We start from the raw sequence: 20,083 nt of genomic DNA, 5'->3' as shown, positions 1-20,083 counted from the left end.
AGCTCCGAGGGGAGATGGAAGCATCAGGTGTCGGGCACTGCGGTGAGCTCCCCCCGTCTGGCACCAAGTCCACGGGAAGGAGTGGGGACGGGGGGGCCCACGGGGGCTCTCAGGTTTTGGAGCCATAGAAGAGGAGATAGAAATCATCTCTTTGCTCACCAAAGCTTTGGCATCAGGACCGGCAACCCCAGAGCCGCACCGCAGCGCTGAGGGCTTCGTCCCAGCACAAGTCCCCAGCGCTCCGGTCCTGCTGTCGTTAGATTAATTGCTCACCGCAATTAACCACAGAAACCCGGAGGCGATTAAGCAAGTGCTGGGCTGGCAGTCCATAAAGCACTCAGTGCACGCGGGAGCTCATAAACAACTCATCCCCACCCCAAGGTTGGCACCCAACCCGATGGGCACTGCGTCCTTCCAGCCCCACTGCAGCGGTGTGGGGCAGGAGGAGAGCAGTGAGAGGTGATGGGGAGGGCAGTTGTGGGGCGATGGGGAGGGCAGAGCTGCAGCGTGGGCTGTTCTGCCATCCCAGCCACTGCCACGGGCAGCACGTAAAATAAAACACGTTGCCAGCGAGGTCACCTAACGGCAGATTCGGTTTTTTGATTTGAACTTTTTACCTTCACCTCTTTTTCTCTGTGCTGAAATCAGCTCCTCTGCTCAGCACGTGAAGTTCCTGCCCCGCGTGGGAGATGGCAGTGCAAGGGGGGGCAGGGGCACGAGCTGGGATGTGCCAAAGCATCACCTCACCGTCCCCCACTCTGGGAGGACACGGAGGAAATAACAGAGGCAGCAATTCAAGGGATGCTCCAGGGATGCACCTCCAGGCCCCACCTGGAGGTAAAGCAGAGGCAGACGGGCAGCGTGCATCTAGTCAACACCCTTTTATTAAAAACAATTACAAAAAAGTGACAGGTTACAACATTTATACACATCCCAACACCTCTGTGCAGCCACAAACCTCTGCTTTACAGCTTCCCTCCCCAGGGCTGTGGGCTCAGGGGCTGCTCAGCGCCGGGAGCATCTCGCTATGGGGCAGCAATGACAACACGTGGCTCCAACTCTCACCCACACCAGTAGTGCCCATTTCCTTCCCAGTGAATGGGGAATGACCCACAGCCCGCTCTCCGGGCTCTGATTTGCACTGCACAGATGCTGTGCCCTCCCCCAGTGCAGCCGAGCGAGCAGCCCCCAGCAGGACACAACCCCAGTGGGGTGGGGTGATGGCTTCCCTGGGGGAAAGCTGCTTCAGGAGGGCACCGCTGCCACCAGGAGTGAAAACAAATGGGATAAACCACGGAAAGGCAAAGCAGGAGAGAGCTTCCCCCCCTGGTGAAGAAGCTCTGAACCGTCTCTCCTGGGCCTGGGTGGACAGCACTGCTCCCTGCAGGGGATGGGAGAAGGCTTGGAGGAAAACATCCACTGCAGGTGGAAGCCCCACGGCCCAGGGCAGGGCGGCGTTGTGGCCTGTGAGCATCGGGGGAGCAGCAGGAGCTGCACGGCTCCAGTGGGGGGGAAAAGAGGCTGGGACCCCCCCAGTGCCAGCCGGCAGATGGAATGCAGAGGAGCAGCCAGGGGTGTCCACTGCTGTGCACAACAGACCCCACTGCTTTTGTCCAGGGGAGAGTGACACAACAACAAGGGAGGCCTCTGCTTTTCTGAAAGCTGCCAACACGTAAACTAGTTGGAAAAAAAAAAAAAAAGAAAAAAGAGCATTTCCATCGATTGCTTTTGCTCTGGTGCGTATCGGGTCCCTGCCATCAGAGATGGAGCAGGGGGGAGTTCTGTACATGTGCACGGACCATTCTGCACCCAGGACCTCCCCAAAACCTTGCTCCCAAACAGCTCAAAGGGGAAGCCTGGTGAGGGGAAGGACGGCCCATCCCGACCTGTGGCACTGTCTGCATTCACTGCTGCCCTCCTCAGTGCAGCTCCTGCCCTGGAGCCCTCACATCCCTTCGTGGCACATCCCAACCCACCACAGCTCTTCTCTCTGAGGTCCAGGCAATGCCCGACACTCAGGGCTCTCCCTCGCCCAGCCTGCAGCACCAGGCTGCCGGCACTCAGCAGCTGCCCAGCTCTCAGCAGGGAGCTCCCTGAGCCCAGCTGGCTGCTCCACGAGCATTCCTCACTGCAGCCCTGGCTGTGCTGCACAGTGGGTCAGCACTGGATCACATAGGATGGCTCCATCTGCTCTCGCCACCCCCGGCTCACTGCTCACACATCAGCTACAGAATCCACTTTACAGCCTCCTGCCCAACTCTACTCCATTTCCCACCCCTCTCCCAACACTGCAGGAAGAGAACTGCTTTGGACTACAAAAGCAACTTAAGTTACATTTGGGAAAAAAAATAACAGTAACAATCTACCTTGAACTGAACCAGAAAGATCCTTCTGCACGTATCCAACCTACCTCTACAAGCTTCTCCGAGGAACCACGGAGTTCCCTCTAGCTGTGCTGCTCAGAACCACCTTGCCATGCCTACGGGGCAACTGTTGTACCACAGAGTACCCCTCAGACAGAGGAAAGAGGGTCCGAGAGCCACTATGTGGACACAGGGACCTGCAGACAGCCAGCTGGTGCCGTCAGCTGCACCACCAGCAGTCCATGAGATACCTGCGAGTGCACGGGGAGTCTGGGGTAGCATGCTGCTGCGTACGGGTGGACAGTGTTACTCTGAGCATTTATTGCACTGCTTCAAAGAGGTGGAGAAGGAACAGGAGGGAGAGAAAGCGCAGGTCATCGTTTCACTTTCGAGTCTTCTTTGATCTTCCAGATCATCAGCTCCATGCAAGCTCTGGCGTCCTCGCTGGAGTCGTGTCCTTCCACTGGGGACAGAGACAAGGACAGCAGTTACGCCCTGTGCTGCACAGGGCAGCCTGGTCCCTCTTTCCCCACACCACCTCCCCGCTGCCCTTCACACAGCAGTGCAAGCCCAGCTGTGATCACACTGAGCCACAGCGATGGATTTGGAAGAGCTTCCACTGAACACATGGGTGCAGGACTTCTGCCTGGCTCAACTAAGGGCTGAAGCACTGCTTGTCTGTAGGCGTAGGGCTCCTGCCCAGCACTACACTTACACTGTGCTCAAGGAAGACAAAGGTCAACGTCAGTTTGCAGGGAGAGCAGGGAGAGCGTGACATGGCCGTGAGAGAGATGCCTCTGCCTGGTCACACCGCTCCTCTGCCTCCCACGTAGTGCACAGAGGGAAGCAGCAAGTGCTTCACGGGGATCAAACTGAAACTCTGGCACAGGCTTCGTACGCGGGGCCGTTCACTGCTGCCGTGCAGACAAAACGGTGGGGACAGGGCCTGGGGAGAGCAGGGCAGGAGGCAGGCCCGAGGAACAGCAGCCGGGTGGGGAGGGACACGAGGCCAGGCTCTCAGCCCCTCCTCGCTCTCACCGTTGTCCTGGATGATGCGCTTGAGGTAGTCGGCCATCAGCGTCCGGAGAGCCCGTTTGTAAGGCAGGCCCAGGCGGTGGGGAAAGACGATCGCAGTATCCACCACTGTGCCATGGATAAGCTGGAGGGAGGGAGGGAGCAGGAAAGAACCTTGTTTATTTTCCTTCTCCCACAGGGATGGGCACTCCTTAAGATTAACCATATGAAGGCAATCTTCCGGTCAACCTTGCAGCTCCACGCAGCTCTCCTGTGGAGCTCCGGCCCAACCAGTCCTGCAGGAGGCTCTGAATGAAGCAAACCCCTCACAGGCTGCACGCCTGTCTACTCCCAAAGCTGTGCCAGCCAGCACACGCCCTCACTGCCCTGCCTGCCTGCACACTCAAAGCAGCAGATACACAGCTCAAATCCAGGACAGGTTAATCCTCAGTGCCACAGCCTGGAGAAGGCAGCAGAGCCCTGAGGTGCGAGAGAGAAATCTGCACACCTGAGCCAAAGGCAGCTCTGTGATCCTCAACGTGGCGTGGCTCAGACAAGACCCTGACAATCTCATCCTTTCCCTCAGCTCTTCCCAACACCAGCTAATGTAGCGTGACAGTTCCTAACACTCTCATTAATAGTTCCACTGCCAGCTCTGTGAGTGCCTGCAAACAGCTGCAGCTTAACGGAAACAACCTGCTACGCTCTTCGGAGTGTAAAACTGCCAACATTATGGATAATCTCCCTTAGACTGCAGTCAAGTTTGGCACCCACCCAGGCGCAATGATAATTACTTATGTAGATCAGGAAGACTGAGGAAGAAGCAGGATAATACAGCTTTAAATAAAAATTGAAATGCTATCACCCTTTGGAGCTTGCCACGGCCATTAGTGAGACGTCGACTTTACTGCCACAGCCCTCAGACATTACGACTTGACATGGCACTGCCTGTCACACTGCTGCATCGCTCACAGCTTCGTCCTCTTGGCAGAGCCCGCCATGCTGGGAGAAAGCCACGCTTCTATGAGGCCAAAGCAGTCATCTTGTGCTGATAAAACTGTAAATAATTTCTTTTTACGATGGCGATGAACCCTCTGAGAGGCCAGAGTAAAAGGTGCCACTGAGAGGTAAAGCACTTTGCGTCCATTAAAACCTCCTGCTTCCAAACCAGCACTGAGGGCTGGCGGTCACAGCTTGGCCACCAAAGCTGTGTGATAAAGGATGGCTGGATGAAGGCCCACGAGCACCGACTACACGTCGGTTCCTGCTGCTGCATGCACTCCTCAGTGACCTCAGCCAAGCCCCCAAGGATCTGTGCTCAGAACACAGCCCTCCCTCCAGGACAGCAGAGAAGTGTGGACTAGTCTGGTGCAGGCCAGGCAGGAAACAAGAGCTGAAAGGTCAAAGCAGCGTGATCAAAGAACGCCACAGATCCCAGCAAACAAGGCAGAGAACCTCATGGACGTTTTAAAATCAAGTACAAAGGCAACAAAGAGACGTGAACTGCTTCTACAGTAGTTGCTGCAGACACTCAGAGGGCACAGCAGACTCCTGAGCCTGCCTAGATCCCAGCTGAGCACAACGTCAGGCCAGGCAAAGGATGCTGACACCAATGGAGGACTCTCGGCTAAACAGATGTGGCTGAATGACAAACGATTGAGGCTCAGTGCTTCCAGCCAGCCCTGCTCTATTCACCTCTCCAATGGGTGTCTGTCCTCCTGGGGACGGACACCGAAGCTGTGCTGAGATCACAAGTGACACACAGGACCCAATCCTCCACTCCTCCATCTTCCCACCAGCTCAGAGACAAGACAGACCCCTGAGTCCTCCAGCTTGAAAACAGACGTTTCCTAGTAGCAGTCACTAGGGTGGGGAAGAACCAGAGGGAGACTCACGTGCAAAACAGGCAGATTACCTTTAGTGCAAATAAATCGCTCTCCAAGCTGTGCCCTATCAATATGGTGTCTGCACTGAACATGTTCAACAGGACGGCTTGGACATCCCGCAGGGTGATGCTAGTGTTCTCCAGATCCTCCTCTGTCACACCTGAGAATCTGCAGTGCAAAAACAGAGAGGAGGGCTTCCCTCACTGAAGGACCCAAAATGTTCCAGCCATTAGGATGTGAAGGTCATGGGATTTTTAGCCAAGTGCTCAGAGAAATTCCCCCCCAGGTTACTGGTGCTGACCCTCAGAAAGCTGTCCTCACCTGGTGTTGTAGTCCACCACCTTGGTGTCTGGTTTGACAAAGGTGTCATACACCACTTTCAGGTCAGAGTTGATCACAGTTACTCTCGTCAGCTCCAGTCCTTGCTTAGTGTAGCACTGCAAGCAAGAAAGCAGACATGAAAACAAACGTGTGCCGACCTCAGCACGGGGCTTACGGTGCTGCTGAAGTGCTGCAGCTCCCAAAACACAGCTGCTTCAGCACACTGAGGCCAGCCAGCAGTCCATGCTCGATGTAAACCGACTGGCTACCACTTCTCAAGGGTACACGCGGTCCTCAAAGGAAGCACACACTGCCAAAGCTACTAAGAGCTAATTTAAATGTAAATTTAACATAAACCTCTAAGATTTAGAGGTTTATGAAAGGAGAGGAGGTGGCAGAGGAGAAGAGCTTTCCTTCTAACACAGCCTTCATCCAAAAGCCTCATTCTGTGCCTGTGCTGCCCTTGGGGACCCACCATCTCACAGTCTAACGCGAAGATCCCGGGGTAACCATCAGTCGTAGGCAACTTCTCAAAAGTCTTCACAAAGCCATCAAGGCTCTCCTTCCGCCCATCGTGGACATGTTGCTTGAAGGAGAAACAAAAGAGAAGCATATTGAAGGAAGGAAGGGGCAAGAAACCAAAAACTCATTTTCAAAAGAACCATCCACTTCAAGAAAGCTATTTTTTACAGGTGATTTCTAAAGGTTAACGAGGATTAAGGGTTGTCTAGCAGTGGGTCTGAGAAGTTCCCCCTAAAAGCAGCGTGACCAGGTGCAAACCTGGTTCCTAAGTCAGATCAGTGCTAGAGGCATCATACAAACAGCTCACATAGCAGCACTGCATCACGTACCTAAGCATGAGGAGATGGCAGCAGCTTTCAGTTCAGAGCAGCATGACAGGGGAAGGCTCACACCGTGTTACTGCAGGGATCTGCTCTAACTGCTGGCTCTTGGCTTAGCTTGTGGCTGAGGCATGCCCAGCTGCAGGATTCTCACATCAAACATCCCTGTCCAAGCATTAGTGTCAACCACATCATAGCCCACAGATGGCAGGAGAAACCAGGGTAACAAAAGTGGCAGAAAACATCAACGTGTGCCTACGAATAAAAGCAACTGTATCCCAAAGCCAGGCAGCTCGCAGACCACGTGAGCTACTGCCAACCAGTGCTCAGTGCAATGAACAAGGAGCATTTCCAACCACTTCTAAGCATCCCTGCTAGAGTTCTCAGGTCAGTATGTTTCAGCCTGGGAAGGCTCCCTGAGCTACCAGGAAAACTCAGGCAGTGGTTTCCCAAGTGGCCTGAGCCACCGCAGGGCTGAGCTGCTGTTTCAGGAGGTGCTCCTGCTCCGTGCACAGCCACAGATCACACTCAGCCTGTCCTGCCGCTGCTGACAGCCTTCTGGTGTCCTGCCCCACTGCAAGGAAGCAGGAACACTCAGCAGAGCACAGGGCAGAGGCTGTTGCTGCCCTTTTGCCCACTTAGGTGGTTTCAGGTCAGATGGAATTTCTGCACCACACCCCGCAGTGCCGTGCCCTCTGCTTAACTCCCCAGCAGTCTGATTGTTTTTCAGGTTTGGTTTATGCCCAGATCTCAACACCGTGGTGCATAATCACAGTGTGTGTGCTCAGCCTCCTCCTTCCTGCTTCTCACTCATCTCACCCTGCAAGGAACCAAACCACACTTGGCAACGTCTGAGGATGAAGGCTGCAAGAGGACAAACTGGGGCAGCAGTAGAGCTGAAACCTGCAGGCAGAGGGGTAACCAAAAGGGGACATGCCCCATTTTTGCACCGGTTATTACTGTGGGCACCCCCAAAGTCCAGAGAACTGCATCACTGGAAGATAACGAGGCAGCTGGACCACATCGAGCTGATCTCTGCCTGCACCCAAAGCCAGCACTGCTCAGAGGCTGCAGGAGCAAGAAGCTACACTCAGCAATTCTGCATCTGTGCCCATGAATCTGCTTGTTTCGATGAAAAAGTGAGTAGAGCACGCTACCAGGCCAACGAACAGTAACTATTTACTTCTCCAGCTTCATCTTTTCCCTCTCTCTGCACTGTAACCAAGCAGTGAAAGAAAAAACAAGTAACAAAATAACAAATCGGACGTTTTTCTACAACAGTTGATGTTCTACAACTGTCCAGCTCTTCGCCACTGAGAAGAAGGGAGAAAAGTTGTTTCTGTTCTTCAGACCTGAGAAGGAAACAGGCTTGGCTGCAACAAAGAGCAGCAGGCAGCAGCTCACAGCTGGGCTCCGTGCACAGCTCCCTCCTGCCACCTCCTGCCACACTCCCTAACTGCAGCATAACCCAACCAAGCAGGGAGCCATTCTCAAATGCAACGCTCTCCTACAGCCAGCTATGCATCCAGAACAGTTTCTAACTATAATCAGTTGCTTTTCCAACGCCCTCCTTCAAAGCTGAATGATGCTGCGCTCCCTGGGAGCCCAAACATCCCAAAATCTCATTGCATATTCCCATCCTGAGCAGGCTGGGGGACTCAGACCTTCGATTTCCTGAAGGATTCATTTGGATGAGAAACCCAAGAAAGCTGGAATGCAGCAGGCTCTGGCAGCACAACATCGAGGAGGCAGATGTGAGAGGATGGCTGAGCCCTGGAGCACTGGTGGCATGCTTCATTGAGTAAGAGGCTATTAGAGAGATTGTATGTTTCTTAAAAGGCCATGAGGTTTTATGGTCTACAACAGCCACGCAAAAACATGCAGAGAAGTCATGTTTTATAGCCTCATCAATTTCTCCTGACTTCCCTGCTGGGTATTTGTGGGGTGGTTTGGTTTTCCTTTTTGGAATGCTGATTAAAAAGAGATCCTAATTCCAAATGAAAAAGAAAAAGTAGCAGCATGGGCGATCCCCTCCATGCTTCAGGCTGGGCAGGGCAGGCTTTTAGAACAGTCAGCACACAGGCTCTTCCTATTTTGATAAGCCTGGAATTTTGCCCTACAGTTCACTTCCCAGCTCTAGCTTCTGGCACAGCAATGAGAGCAAACACCTCTCCAAACCTGCAGGCCACTTTGCTGGCCCTGTACTGCCCAGGGACTTCCAAACCACAGCACAGGAAAATGCAAAGGTGCCAGGCTGGTGTCTAATTAAAGGCACTGTGCAAAGGTGTCCCAGACACCACTCAGCTCGATCAAAAGGCCAGAACTCCGGTCCTGAGCAGGCTTTCCACTCTGCTTTCTAAGGCTGTGATCCTTTCCCCACCTTCCTGAAGAGAAGCAGTACATGGGTTACAACAGACTCCTTGGGAAAGTTCCTCCCTCAACACAACAAAGGACACGTGGTGTATGGAAACCTGGGAGAGGATGTGGCCTGCAGCAGATGGTTACTTTGGCACAGGGACGTGGGGAAAGAAAAAAAAAAATAAATGGGAAAAAGGTTTTGGCACACTCTGAAACTGAGTGAGTCCTGAGTTTGCTCCTTAAAAGGAATTTCCTTATTCCTCACTCCTTCCTTGTTTCCCTGAAGAAGTCTGTATCCAAGCTTTTGCTGGGAGATTTAAAGCATGTTTACATTTTGATTGGAAAAGTGCTAAAACAAAAAAATAAATCACATTTGTAAAATGGAAATCACCTCAGCTCCACACAGCTGTGCTCCTCCCTCCTGCCAAACATTTAATTTTCCTACTTTTGTGTAGCAAAAGACATTTAAGAAGTACTTGCTTCTCCTCCACACCCCCAAGGGAATCCACCACCACTGTATGCAGAGGACAAACGTCATTAAGAATCAAAAAGGTGTTGCTCAACAACTTACCTTAGCAACCTGGCAGCCTGCTGAACCCACAGCTCCTGAGCAGCAGCTGTAATGAGTTTCCCATCCACCCGGCACTGAAAGAGCAAGAGTTAAGAGTCAAAGAGAAAAGTCCCCTCAACAAGACCTAAACTTTAGCTCCCAGTGCAAGAGGTGTCCTGGGTGAGCACAGAAACAATAATTTATCAAGCAGAAGGGGAAAAAATAAGTATGGATTCATGGTCAGCAACCTAAGGGGCTTAAGATTCACTGACCATGGATGCTTTGGCAGAAAACTAACAGCATTCATTCAAACTAGGCTAGCATCTTGCTGCAAACAAATTGATCCCAGACCAGTGAACTCCCTCAGACAACGAGAGAGGCCTCGTGCTCTCAGGTCTCCTAGAAGACTTATTTCTCAAAAGACACAGGAATTTCGTTCCCTTAATCTTTTTCTTTTTTTAAAGCTGTAATAACCTCCTCTGTTCCAGCCCCACTGTCACATCTTAGGGACTGTTCCACTACTCTTCAGCAGCTCTTTGCAAGCCTGTGCCACCCAGTGACAAAACTAGGAACTGCCACAGCCTGCGAGCGAGCGACAAACTCCAGAGCCACAAAACGTTCCACAGCAACTCCAGCCCCAGACATCTGGGGATCACACCCAGCACGCAGCTGAGCCCCCCCTGAGAGATGTACCTCTCTGCTTGCGCAGCCTTCCCCAGTGATGGACACACTCCTCTTTGCGGATGCAGCTTCCAGAGGCTGAGACCATGTACTCAGTGCCACAGCGACAGCAAATCCTGCAGGAGGCTTCAAGAGAAGACAGAAGTCAGTCAGGTTGCTGCAAATCCTGTACCTGTTCAACGTGGCCAAAGCATCCCACTCCTCAAAGCCCCACACCTGACTGAAAGAGGCAAATATTTCCGATTAAAAGGATGCCAAATGTGGATTCTCGAACTCCCACGAAGACACAACAATTCCTCTAAAATGCAGTCCTGCAAAATTTACCCCAAACCACTTCTCACAGCCAAAAGTTGCCTGCTGGCTTTGATGTGTAACATTTGCTCCAACAGTTCACACTCTGTGTTGTTTCTCCATCCACAGCAAGCTGTGTTGTGCTCCAACACAGTTATTTTAAGAACCAGGATAAATAAGTCATTCTCTGGACACTGGACCTCATGAGGTCTGGTTTCCAGGGGACTGTGACACTGCCAAGTGATGTTCAAGTTCCCCATGGGCACAGCTCCTCTGCTAGGATTCCCTACAACACACAGCACACTGCAGCCCTCCAAGTGGGGACCTCTCCCTCCTGCCACCTGCACTCTCAGAAGAGCCCACAGTTCAAAGAAGGGAAATGCAAAACACCCCAGACAAGGAGGTGACTCTCATGCACCTGCTTTCCCAGCAGTTCCCCAAGTTCTAGCACACTGCTGCTCTGCACAACACCTGTCTGGTCCATTTCCATCTGCTGACCGTGGTCACAGCATTAGCAGACTGGTTAGAAAGAAGGAAAAAACCTCAAAAATCCTAAAATATCTGTAGGAAACTAGAGAAGCAGAACCAGCAACATGCTCTCAGCCTGCCAGCTGCTGTACGCAATTCTAGCTGAAGAGAAGGGCTCACACAAATACAGTACTTAACAGTGTTAATGTAAGAGAGCTTTCATAAAGGTTGCTTCAGCAACCACAGGACAAATGTAGACACAAGGTGTTAACATGGATGAGCACTTAACACACTTCAGCAACGTCTCTCCAAAGAGATGCTCAAAGGAGCCTGACAAGACACCTCAAAATGTACCCTAAGTATATATTTTATCCCTCCTGCATCACAGTCTGCCCCATTCAGCTTTTGAGAAGCATCAGTCCTGCTGCAGGATATTGGAAAAGTCAGACAGAGGATCCCACCCTGCCCAGGGGAAGCCTGGCAAATGCTTTGGCTAGTTGCAAAAAGGGCTCTTGGAAACCACTTTGCCCAGTACTGCCTAACAACCACACCAAAACTGTGCAGCCAAAGCAGCACAGCACGACCCAGACTGGTGCTACACTGTGGCACCATCACAGCAAGCTGCGTGCAGAGACCCAACAAAATCACTGCCCAGGAAGAGAGAGAGCATCACCAGGTGCTGATGAGGAGCTTCTCCTCCCCACCATCACAACAGGGCCGGAGTTTGTCTAAGTGAAAAATCCTAAACCCACACTGGCTGAACAGCTGCACAACACATGGCAACACAGGCAAAGGCAGCTCCATGCTGAAAGCAGAACATCTCGATACAAAAAGACGTACTGCACTTAGGACAGGCATCTCCCTCCAACTGAGACACAGCAGAGACTGCAGAATGAAACAGCCCAGCTTACAGTCAGTGCTCTTCTTCTCCTCTGCTGTGAAGAGGACGGCACGGCCTGGCTTCTCTGGGTGAGGCATGGGGTAACCATTTTCCTTCAGCTGCTCCTCAGTCATGAGATACTCCTTCAGTCGACGGTACAGGGCAGCTCCTGCATGCATCAAACACAACGATGAAGCCAGACCACAGAAGCAGGTGCTGTTTTCTCTTAAGCTTTTCTGCCTCACCAAAACACCTGGCAGGAACTCCTCCAATTCACACTTTACTTTCAACTGCCTTTGTTCAGTGTTGACAGTGGCACAAGCTGACTGCCACCTCTCCCAACAACCAGCACTAGGTTGGGCTATCTGGAAAGCAGGACTGAAATTCCTCCCAAGGGCCACATCTTCAGGCCTCTGTGTTAAAACAAAGGAAGCCTCATGCCTGTAACGTTCACTGTGCTTTAACTGATTGTTTGTAACACAGCCCACAGAATACCCCTCAAAGGCTGCCCACAGCTCGCTAAAAAACTCCTTATCAGAAGCTTTTTCCTGCTGTTGATTTCTGACTGTTTCACTCCACAGAGCAGTTATAACTTCTCTGCTCAATAGCTCTTCTTTCAGTGCTGTGTTAAACCCCTCCAATATTGCTGTGCACCCTTTGATGTAGCTTAGATGAGCTATAGGGCCCTTTCAAGCTTTCCTCACGTCAATTCCTTCTGCTCCGTGGCATCCCTGTCTCTCCTCTGATCTCCTCAGCAATTTGCCCATATCTCTTGGCAGCCTGAATACCCATAAACAATTTGACTCAAAGCAAATAATGCTTGTGGCACAATCCTTTGGCTACTACATGACCTTACTGTGACATTCCTAAATGTGAAAACGAGCCCTGCAGAGCAGATGGAGATATCAGTGCGTTTGCCTTTCATCTGACGGGCACACCACAAAGTAATCCTTCAGGGGAGGAAAGTTAAAGTAAAATCAAGACAGAAAAAAAAGCCACGAGTCAGTAATACCCAAAACACAAGAGGCAGTTCTGAACAGCTACCGACACTACATCAAAGCCACACGGACAACATCAGCAAACCCACAGCCCAGAGCAGGGAAGCAAGAGAGGTGCTCATCAGCACCGCGCTGCCGTCGGGTAATAACTCATAACTCAGCCCCACAGATAAGTCAAAGCTCCTCATGCATCAGCAAGGTCCTGCTCTTCCCAGTCCCTGTGTTGTACCTCCAGCTGTAATTTCCAGCCTACAGCTTTGCAGGAGCAGGGTCTTACCTGTTAAATCCTCTGCTTTCAAGCTCCCTGACCGGTTTAGGGTGAAGCTGGTCTTAGCAGCAAGCTTCCCTCCCAGCACAGCTTCATGGGACACCACCTTCTTGTTACTTGTTTCTGCAGCGACAAGAGGGAAGAAGCAGAACAGGACAGAGATGAAATACTCAGATGCAACTCTGGAAGAGTAAGTGACTTCAGCCCTCGAGTTTTGGGCACAGCACACAGGCAAACAGAGGACTGCATTTATCCTCTCGCATTCTCTGCTCCAGAAATCAGTGTGTGTACAGTGGTGCAGTGTTCCTAGCTTACTCCAGCACTGCAGGGAGCTTTCTGCTTGCACTGTCAGCCCGCTGCAACTTTTTAAGGGCAGAGAAGGCCATTTTTTTACAGCTCCCCAGGAGACTCTGGGAGCTCTACCGCTGACTGCGCACACCAAGCTGCCATCCTGAGCGAGAGCAAAGAGGGGCTGAGCACAGACACAACTCGACCCATCTGCAGTGAGCAGCTTTGCTGGGTGCCCACAGGCCAGACTCCCACACTGCACCTTTCAGCTTCCTTCAGAAAGGCCTTCGGAGCTCTGGAGTGTGCTCAGCACATCAGATAATGGCAGATAGGTGCTTTTTAGTAATCATTAACTGGCAGCCCTCTCCTAAAGGCCAGCCTCCCAAGTCCAGCCGCTCTGACTAATGGCTAAGAAGGTAATGAAGACAGAGGGGAGAAAAGGGAAGAGACTGGGAAAAAAAAAATTCACAAGAACAGCACAAATTGATTGTTTAATGTACCCTCTCGAGAGCCAATAATGAAATGTCTTAACCCTCTTCGTTTCTCTCTTGAAGCTTAATGTGTGTAACAGATTTCTGCGGTGATGGACGAGTCTATCACTTTGAAGGTATCATGTGAAAGTTACTCCATTAGCAGGGCTTTTCATTTTAAAGAACTTGTGCTAAAAAAAAAAAAAATAATCCATGTGGCATTATCTCCATTTAGGCTCAGACAGCCAACAAAGCATTGCAGGACTCGCCTCTTGAAGGCCCATTAAAGCTTGCCAGACTATAAAAAGCTAACTGGAGTTGTTTGCCTTTCAGCATAATGCTTCTGAGAAATGGGTCTGTCTTTTCAACAAGTTTTTTCCGTGGCTTCTAATCCAAGCAGGGCTCCTTATTAAACCACAAACGTGGTACGTACTGTTCGTACTGGAGGGGGAATTGGGCACGAGGCTCCTGAGCTTCTTTAAGGTGTTCACTGCCACGTTCAGGTAGATGTTGCGACTGGTGCTGCGTTCATAAGCCACCTTCTCTTCTGCCAGAGCCTGCAAAGAGTGCAATTCGTTACCATGTACTCTGTTCCCACTGCTGCTTTGGGAAAATTTGGGATAATTTGGGAAAAAAAGAAATATTTGCATCTTAAAATGCAGAATCCAAGTACCAGACTCCAAAACATAATTGTGTCACAGCGCTAATATATACTGGATCTTGGGACTGCCAAGAAATAACATATTTTAAATGATGCTCCAGAAACATTTCTGTATAAAACCTTCCCTTAGGTTAACAGGGCAGTGTGGAGCTGCCTGGGAAAGGCTGCCTTCCTCACTTCAAGGGCAGCACGAGGAAAAGACAAAGCTCTGAACTGGACAAAAAAAAGAAGTTTGGACAGCAGCCATTCCTTGAGTGCGATAGGAATGTCTTCCCTAAGGAGCTGCAAAGGCAAAATATTACCCAAACTATAAATATCCTCATAGCATCTGTTTTGGTTACAGAACACACCACAGTGCCCTGTGCTGGCCCAACTAATAGCAAAGCCAAAGTTTTCCAGTGAAATACATGAGATTCTCAACTCTGCTTTTGGAAAACTTACTGTAATATTCCCTGCTGGCAGAAGGCTCCTTACATTCTGCTCTGTTCACAGGCAGCAAATTCTGCCAGTTGCATCCATCTTGCTTCTACTGAATGCTCAGACTGTAGGATGCGTTTGTATCAGAGCAAAGGGTCTTTTTGTCCAGCTCAGCCACAATGCACACCCTTAAGTCCCTCTTCTGGACTTAATGAAAACGCTGTGTGTTCTCCCAGTGAAGAGAAAGATAGGTTTTCCTATTGGAAACCCCCGGTGGAATTCTGTTTTCTGTTGCCTGGTTTGGAATTATTTGACATTCACCTTCTCTATAGAGGCACACGGGTAGGAGAATATTCTGGTTTTGCTGCCATTTTAGAAGGTCTCAGCCAAAGCACAGGGCTTCATACAGTGCCACAGACATTACTCACATGAAGCAAGCACCAGTACAGACCTTATCAAAGGCTTCCTGGGAGGAGGAGCAGAATTTCAGGCACTCATCAATGAAGAGATTGAGATATCTTTGACGAATGTTTGTTGGGACTTTAGCACCAAATTCTGTGGGAATAACAGGCCTCTGTAAGCTGGCGCTCTAGAGATGAGACAGAGAGAGAAAGAGGCTATTTGGGGTTTAACAAACACGTCACCTCGAGACTCCCATTTTCTGTTGCATTATTCACTTCCTTTCTGAAAATCTGTCCAGAGCTAAAAGTAACACAAATCACTTCTGGTCCTAAAAAACACTGCTTGAAGCTTCTGTGTCCTTTCAGTATTTGAACTGCTTCAAAAAGGTTTCGTTACACAGCTCCTCCAGCTGCACAGCAGCCCCAGCAGCATTAGTCACAGCACTGCATTTGCATAGACAAGCATCCCAGACCACAAAAACGATGACATTTACATTAAGAGAGTTGAGATTAGCACAGCACCAAGCACTGCAATTTGAGCTGAAGGCACAAACACAGGACACCAGGTAAGACTTGTTCTTTCTTGTAAGTGCTGAAGCTGTAAGGAGGGAGGGAGGCTTGCTTCTGGCAGCCAGCTAATGCACCCTGCTTCCCTGGGGTTCCTGTGACCTCACTGCATTGCTTTTGTTTCCTTTCTAATGCTGCTCGTGCTCCTGTAAGGATTTTCCCCCCTCAAATTGAGCAATATGCTATTCATGCATAAAAACTGCTTGTTGCACCCAGCTACCACCTACTGCTACCAATCCATCTCCCAAATCACACAAGCTGCCTCTTTCTTTGGAGAAGAAACTGCACACCTCCAGAGCACCCAATTGCTTTGTTGATCCTCCTCCATCCTACCCGAGACATCCATTACCAAACCCATCTGCAGCAAACACAGACCCAAGGAGGACGAGGGACCTGAGGGAAGAGAGCATCTTTTCCTCATGAGACTTCCACTCTGATCCATCTCTTTCTATTCCTGGGTCTTGTTTAAACCTGTTGAAGGGGGGTTGGTCCTTTTCATTACACACGTATGTTTTCTCAGCCTCCCACACAACCTCTCTAACAATGGCAAGCATTTTATGCTTTCAGCTTTTATTTAGCTTTGGGTTATTACACATCGCTATCAAAAGTACACAAAGGCTGGGCAGGTATCAAAAAAGAGGGGGGAAAAAAAAAAAAGCTTTTTCCCCAGATATAAACTGCAGCACGAAGTTTAAATCGTCACATTTTAACCAGACAGGTTGCTGCAGGACGCTATTCATAAATGCCTTCCTCAGTCTGGCCCACAAAGGCTGGAAGGTCACCAATCCATTCACTCAGGAGAGACCTCATGTCCCTGACACAAGCAGCTACAGCCCCAGCCAGACAGCCCAACAAAAGACTCAAACTGAAAATGAGAGATCAATATTCAAAGAGAGCAGCATAGCACTTAAGTATTTCTAGCCTTCCATGCTCCTCAAGTGTTTAATTTTTTATACAACACTATCGAGGAAAACCACAGGAAGAAAGAAACCCATTTAATCACCCTAATCAAAACAGCACTTCTCTGAGAGCTAAGTTTGGAACAGCAACAGTTCACCACTGCACCCTCAACGAGGGATAACCAGAAATGGAGCTGAAAACAAGGCGTCGCATCTCTTTTACCTGCAGGGACGGAACGTGCGCTATCCTTTTCTGCACAGTGGTGCTGGTGGTCTTGGAAGCCATCCCAGCTAAGGTGCAAGCCTTCAGAGGAAGGGTGGGAGCTTCGGAGTCATTGGCAGGTGTGACACTCTTGCCAGCAGCAGCCTTCTTGCCACTCACCAGGCCTGCAAGAAACAGACAACACGCTTCAGGAGAAAAGCTACCACGGGGCTTCGAGCTGTCACAGTGGACTTGCTGTGCTACAAACTGCATTTTTCCCAAATAGGAGCCTCCCAAGGGATGAAAATTAAGTAATTTTACCACCTTCCAGGCAAGGATGAAGGAGCCTTCTGCTAGGAACCATGCCTTGTTTTTGGTTATTTTTTGCTGTTGTTGCTTTGAGGTAATTGAGTCAGTGGAGTTTAAAGAGTTAACCCTGCCAGCCACAATGCACCACCTGCTCATCAGGTCAGCTCCGAGCCCTTCCAACCACAGTGGGACACATACTGATGAGCACAAATTAGTACTTCCCTCCTGCTCAGCCACCTCCTCGAAGAGGAAGAAGAGCAAACAGTCTCCAAAGAATAAACAGGAAAGAGCTGTACATTTAGCCTGGCGCTTTTTGGAAACTGATGGCACTTCTCAGGGGAGAGACCTTCCATCAGTGCCTATGAGCAAAGATTCCAATTGTGGCCCTCCTGACAGTTCCTTCCCATTTTCAGCCTGAGAGAAATTTAAGCACAGTGAGCATCCTTCCAACAGCAGAGAGGACGAGATAGCGATGACAAGTAACGCTGCCGGCTTACTTTGTTTGACTGCTGCAGTAAGGGCTACATTTGGCACGTGAGCAATCCTCCTCTTTTCTCCTGGCAAAGACAGGGAGGCCTTTTGGACAGCCACGGCCAGCTGTGCTGCCTGCTGCTGGGCCAGCTGGATCCTCTGGTAGCACACCTCCTGTGCTGTGGGCGGGCGGTACGGCCGGACTACGGGTCTGTTCGGGACCTCTGCCTGCACAGACAAAAAGGTTTCTAGAGCCAGCAATCCCCACCCTTTGGTTCTCATCCACCCAAAAAAGGTTTCTCTTCCCTGACCCATCCATCTTAGCACATCTTGGTTTTGGAGGGAAGATCCCAACCGTATTCCAGAATGCAAAGCTCAGTCAGCCACCACAAAGCGCAGCACCGATGATTCGCCCTCTGCTGAGAGCTCTCATCCCTCTGGGATTTCCCTGAGCTGGTATTCAAATGCTTCTCTAATGGCCAGGGTGCCTGCTGTCCATCACCAGTGCTGAGCCCGCTTCTGGGCTCCATCGACACCCAGCTCCACATCTGGTGTTAGAAAACAAATCTGGCCCCACACCCCTCAACACCACCAGCTTCGGCTTCTAATAAAATGAAAACTATTCCCCCTTCCCCTTTGCTACACGATTCGGATTGCTGCAGCTCATTCCTTCCCTCCTTAGCTGTCTTTCCCATCCCAAATTACCAGCACCACCTTCCCCAGCAGCTCCCCACCTCCCAGCAGCTTTGTTTCAGCACTCTGGTTCCTACAAACGAGTTACAAGTCACACGCACACGTACGTATTTATGGGATTAGAGAATTACACAGAGCAGTTCTGAGCACTGCCCCTGCTGCTTGGGGAAGCATTGCATTGCTTCGGCCGTTACTGACACAACCACCTTACATGTGCATTATCTTTATGTCCAAATTTAGGTTGTGGTGGGAAAGGTGCCAAAAGTGACGCTGGCATGGAGCAGAAGAAGAAGAGAAGCAGTACAAACTTTGCCACATTACTTAATAACCACGGAAATGTGAGAAATCAGCTCAAACAGCCCCGTGTGTAACACAGCTTCGCAGACCTCCAGCTGGGGTGAGCTGGCACCTCCTGCATTCCTGCCCTCTGAGCCGACAGCGGCTTCTGGAAAGCAAACTGAGTGCAGCCAACCATTAAAGGATAATTACAGCCCTCCTAGCAGGACAGGACACTCATTTGCTGCCTCACCTTCAATTCCTTTGACCCACCATTCCCCCTCAGAAACTCAGCTAAGAACTCAGCTCCCTCCCCTTCAGCCTGCTCAGTGTTTGAGCTATAAATCACGAGCAAGGCTGAGCAAATATTCGACCTGGAGGGACGTGGCAAAGCACGAGTAACCATGAAAAGCAGCAGTTCAGGTCTAACAGCACCTCCTGAACACACCTGGCAGCAGCACAGAGCTGCCAGCCCCAGGCAGGCATGTCCCGGTGCTGAGCACACCAGGCTGGCTCTGTTTGCCCACACGATGGTTGTGCTGGCGCTCAGGGCTTTGGAAAGCATTTTGGGATCAGCTGTCACATTAAGAAAATGTATTTTGGGATTTGTACACGTCTAAAAGGCACCTATTTGCAATAAATATTTGAGTTAATGAATTTCCAACCCATTTGTTTCGGTCTCTTATCTCTTCACTTTGGAAGAAAGGGGCCTTATCAAAACACATGAACTGGCTGAAGATATGTAGTTAAATAAACAGCATTGTATTGACCTCAGGGCTTCAAATTATTAAAAGCAAAGAAACCTTTCCTAAGCAGAGCAGAAAGGAAGAACAATTAATTTGGGCTTCCCAGCTCAAATCAGTGCTTCAGCCGCCACTCTTATCCTGCTAGAACATAAAACTGACTAATCTGCACTCAGCACCTGGAGGGAAACACATTAAACCCTCAGAGAAAACAGAATTAAAATCCCAGTGAGAAAGAAATAAAAAGATCAGCGTGTCTTCCTTGCTTTTTTTCCTTTTTTAATTCTCCTCCGTATTTCAAGTATTCCCACAATCACAAAAGAACAACCTCAAACAAGATACTGTCAGTATCTTTGCTCAATCAGAGCATATATAAACGAAGCAAAGGTTTTTAACATCTTACAAGATTCCTCCAGCTGTCTTTTAGTTCCACACAGTAAGGAGAAGTACCACTGAGCACAGCCTGACCTTGTTCTTAATGTAAGTGACTGACAGAAGCTGTCCTGCAGCAGCAGGGCACACCAGGCAATCCCCACAGCAACAAGGTGCAGAATCCACTCACTCTTCCACAGCTTACCCTTGGTTTTATCACTGTTTCTTGGAGTGCTGCTGCTGTTTGTAACAGATGCCTGACCGCATTTTTAGGAAATCAGAAAGGGGAAGGAGAAAAAGTGATGTAAAAGTATTCCAGTGTGAACAATTCGTATGCTGCTGCCTGAACGTGGGACCACGCTGTGCCCCGACGTCCCAGGACAGAAAATAGTCA

At 50.2% G+C, this 20,083-nt stretch overlaps 1 protein-coding gene and 1 long non-coding RNA gene across 6 annotated transcripts in view; one reads left to right on the top strand and one right to left on the bottom strand.

Moving 5' to 3' along the window:
• Positions 1-866: 866 nt before the first annotated feature.
• REXO1 (RNA exonuclease 1 homolog) overlaps positions 867-20,083 on the bottom strand; it is a 33,156-nt gene continuing 13,939 nt past the window's right edge. For 2 of the 5 annotated variants that reach the window (XM_085211416.1, XM_010724846.3), the window contains exons 4-16: positions 17,632-17,833; positions 16,847-17,010; positions 15,208-15,345; positions 14,112-14,235; positions 12,930-13,043; positions 11,686-11,823; positions 10,028-10,141; positions 9,356-9,429; positions 6,060-6,170; positions 5,585-5,700; positions 5,293-5,431; positions 3,402-3,522; positions 867-2,826 (exon numbers count right to left, since the gene is read on the bottom strand). In XM_085211416.1, the coding sequence (XP_085067542.1) occupies positions 2,738-2,826; positions 3,402-3,522; positions 5,293-5,431; positions 5,585-5,700; positions 6,060-6,170; positions 9,356-9,429; positions 10,028-10,141; positions 11,686-11,823; positions 12,930-13,043; positions 14,112-14,235; positions 15,208-15,345; positions 16,847-17,010; positions 17,632-17,833 (1,644 nt within the window). In that variant the 3' untranslated portion in view covers positions 867-2,737. The remainder of the gene's footprint in view (positions 2,827-3,401; positions 3,523-5,292; positions 5,432-5,584; positions 5,701-6,059; positions 6,171-9,355; positions 9,430-10,027; positions 10,142-11,685; positions 11,824-12,929; positions 13,044-14,111; positions 14,236-15,207; positions 15,346-16,846; positions 17,011-17,631; positions 17,834-20,083) is intronic. The other 3 variants (XR_004162105.2, XR_004162103.2, XR_004162104.2) reach the window with 3 other exon arrangements.
• LOC109363711 (uncharacterized) lies at positions 15,338-19,238 on the top strand. The gene is made up of 2 exons (XR_002109509.3): positions 15,338-15,723; positions 18,539-19,238. It is a non-coding gene; the product is annotated as an uncharacterized LOC109363711 (long non-coding RNA).

The sequence above is a fragment of the Meleagris gallopavo genome, chromosome 30 (assembly GCF_905368555.1).
Source record: "Meleagris gallopavo chromosome 30, MGAL_WU_HG_1.1, whole genome shotgun sequence".
NCBI classification, from domain to species: Eukaryota; Metazoa; Chordata; class Aves; order Galliformes; family Phasianidae; genus Meleagris; species Meleagris gallopavo.
Note: the sequence above shows the minus strand (reverse complement) of the source record. Positions and strands in the feature narration are given on the sequence as shown.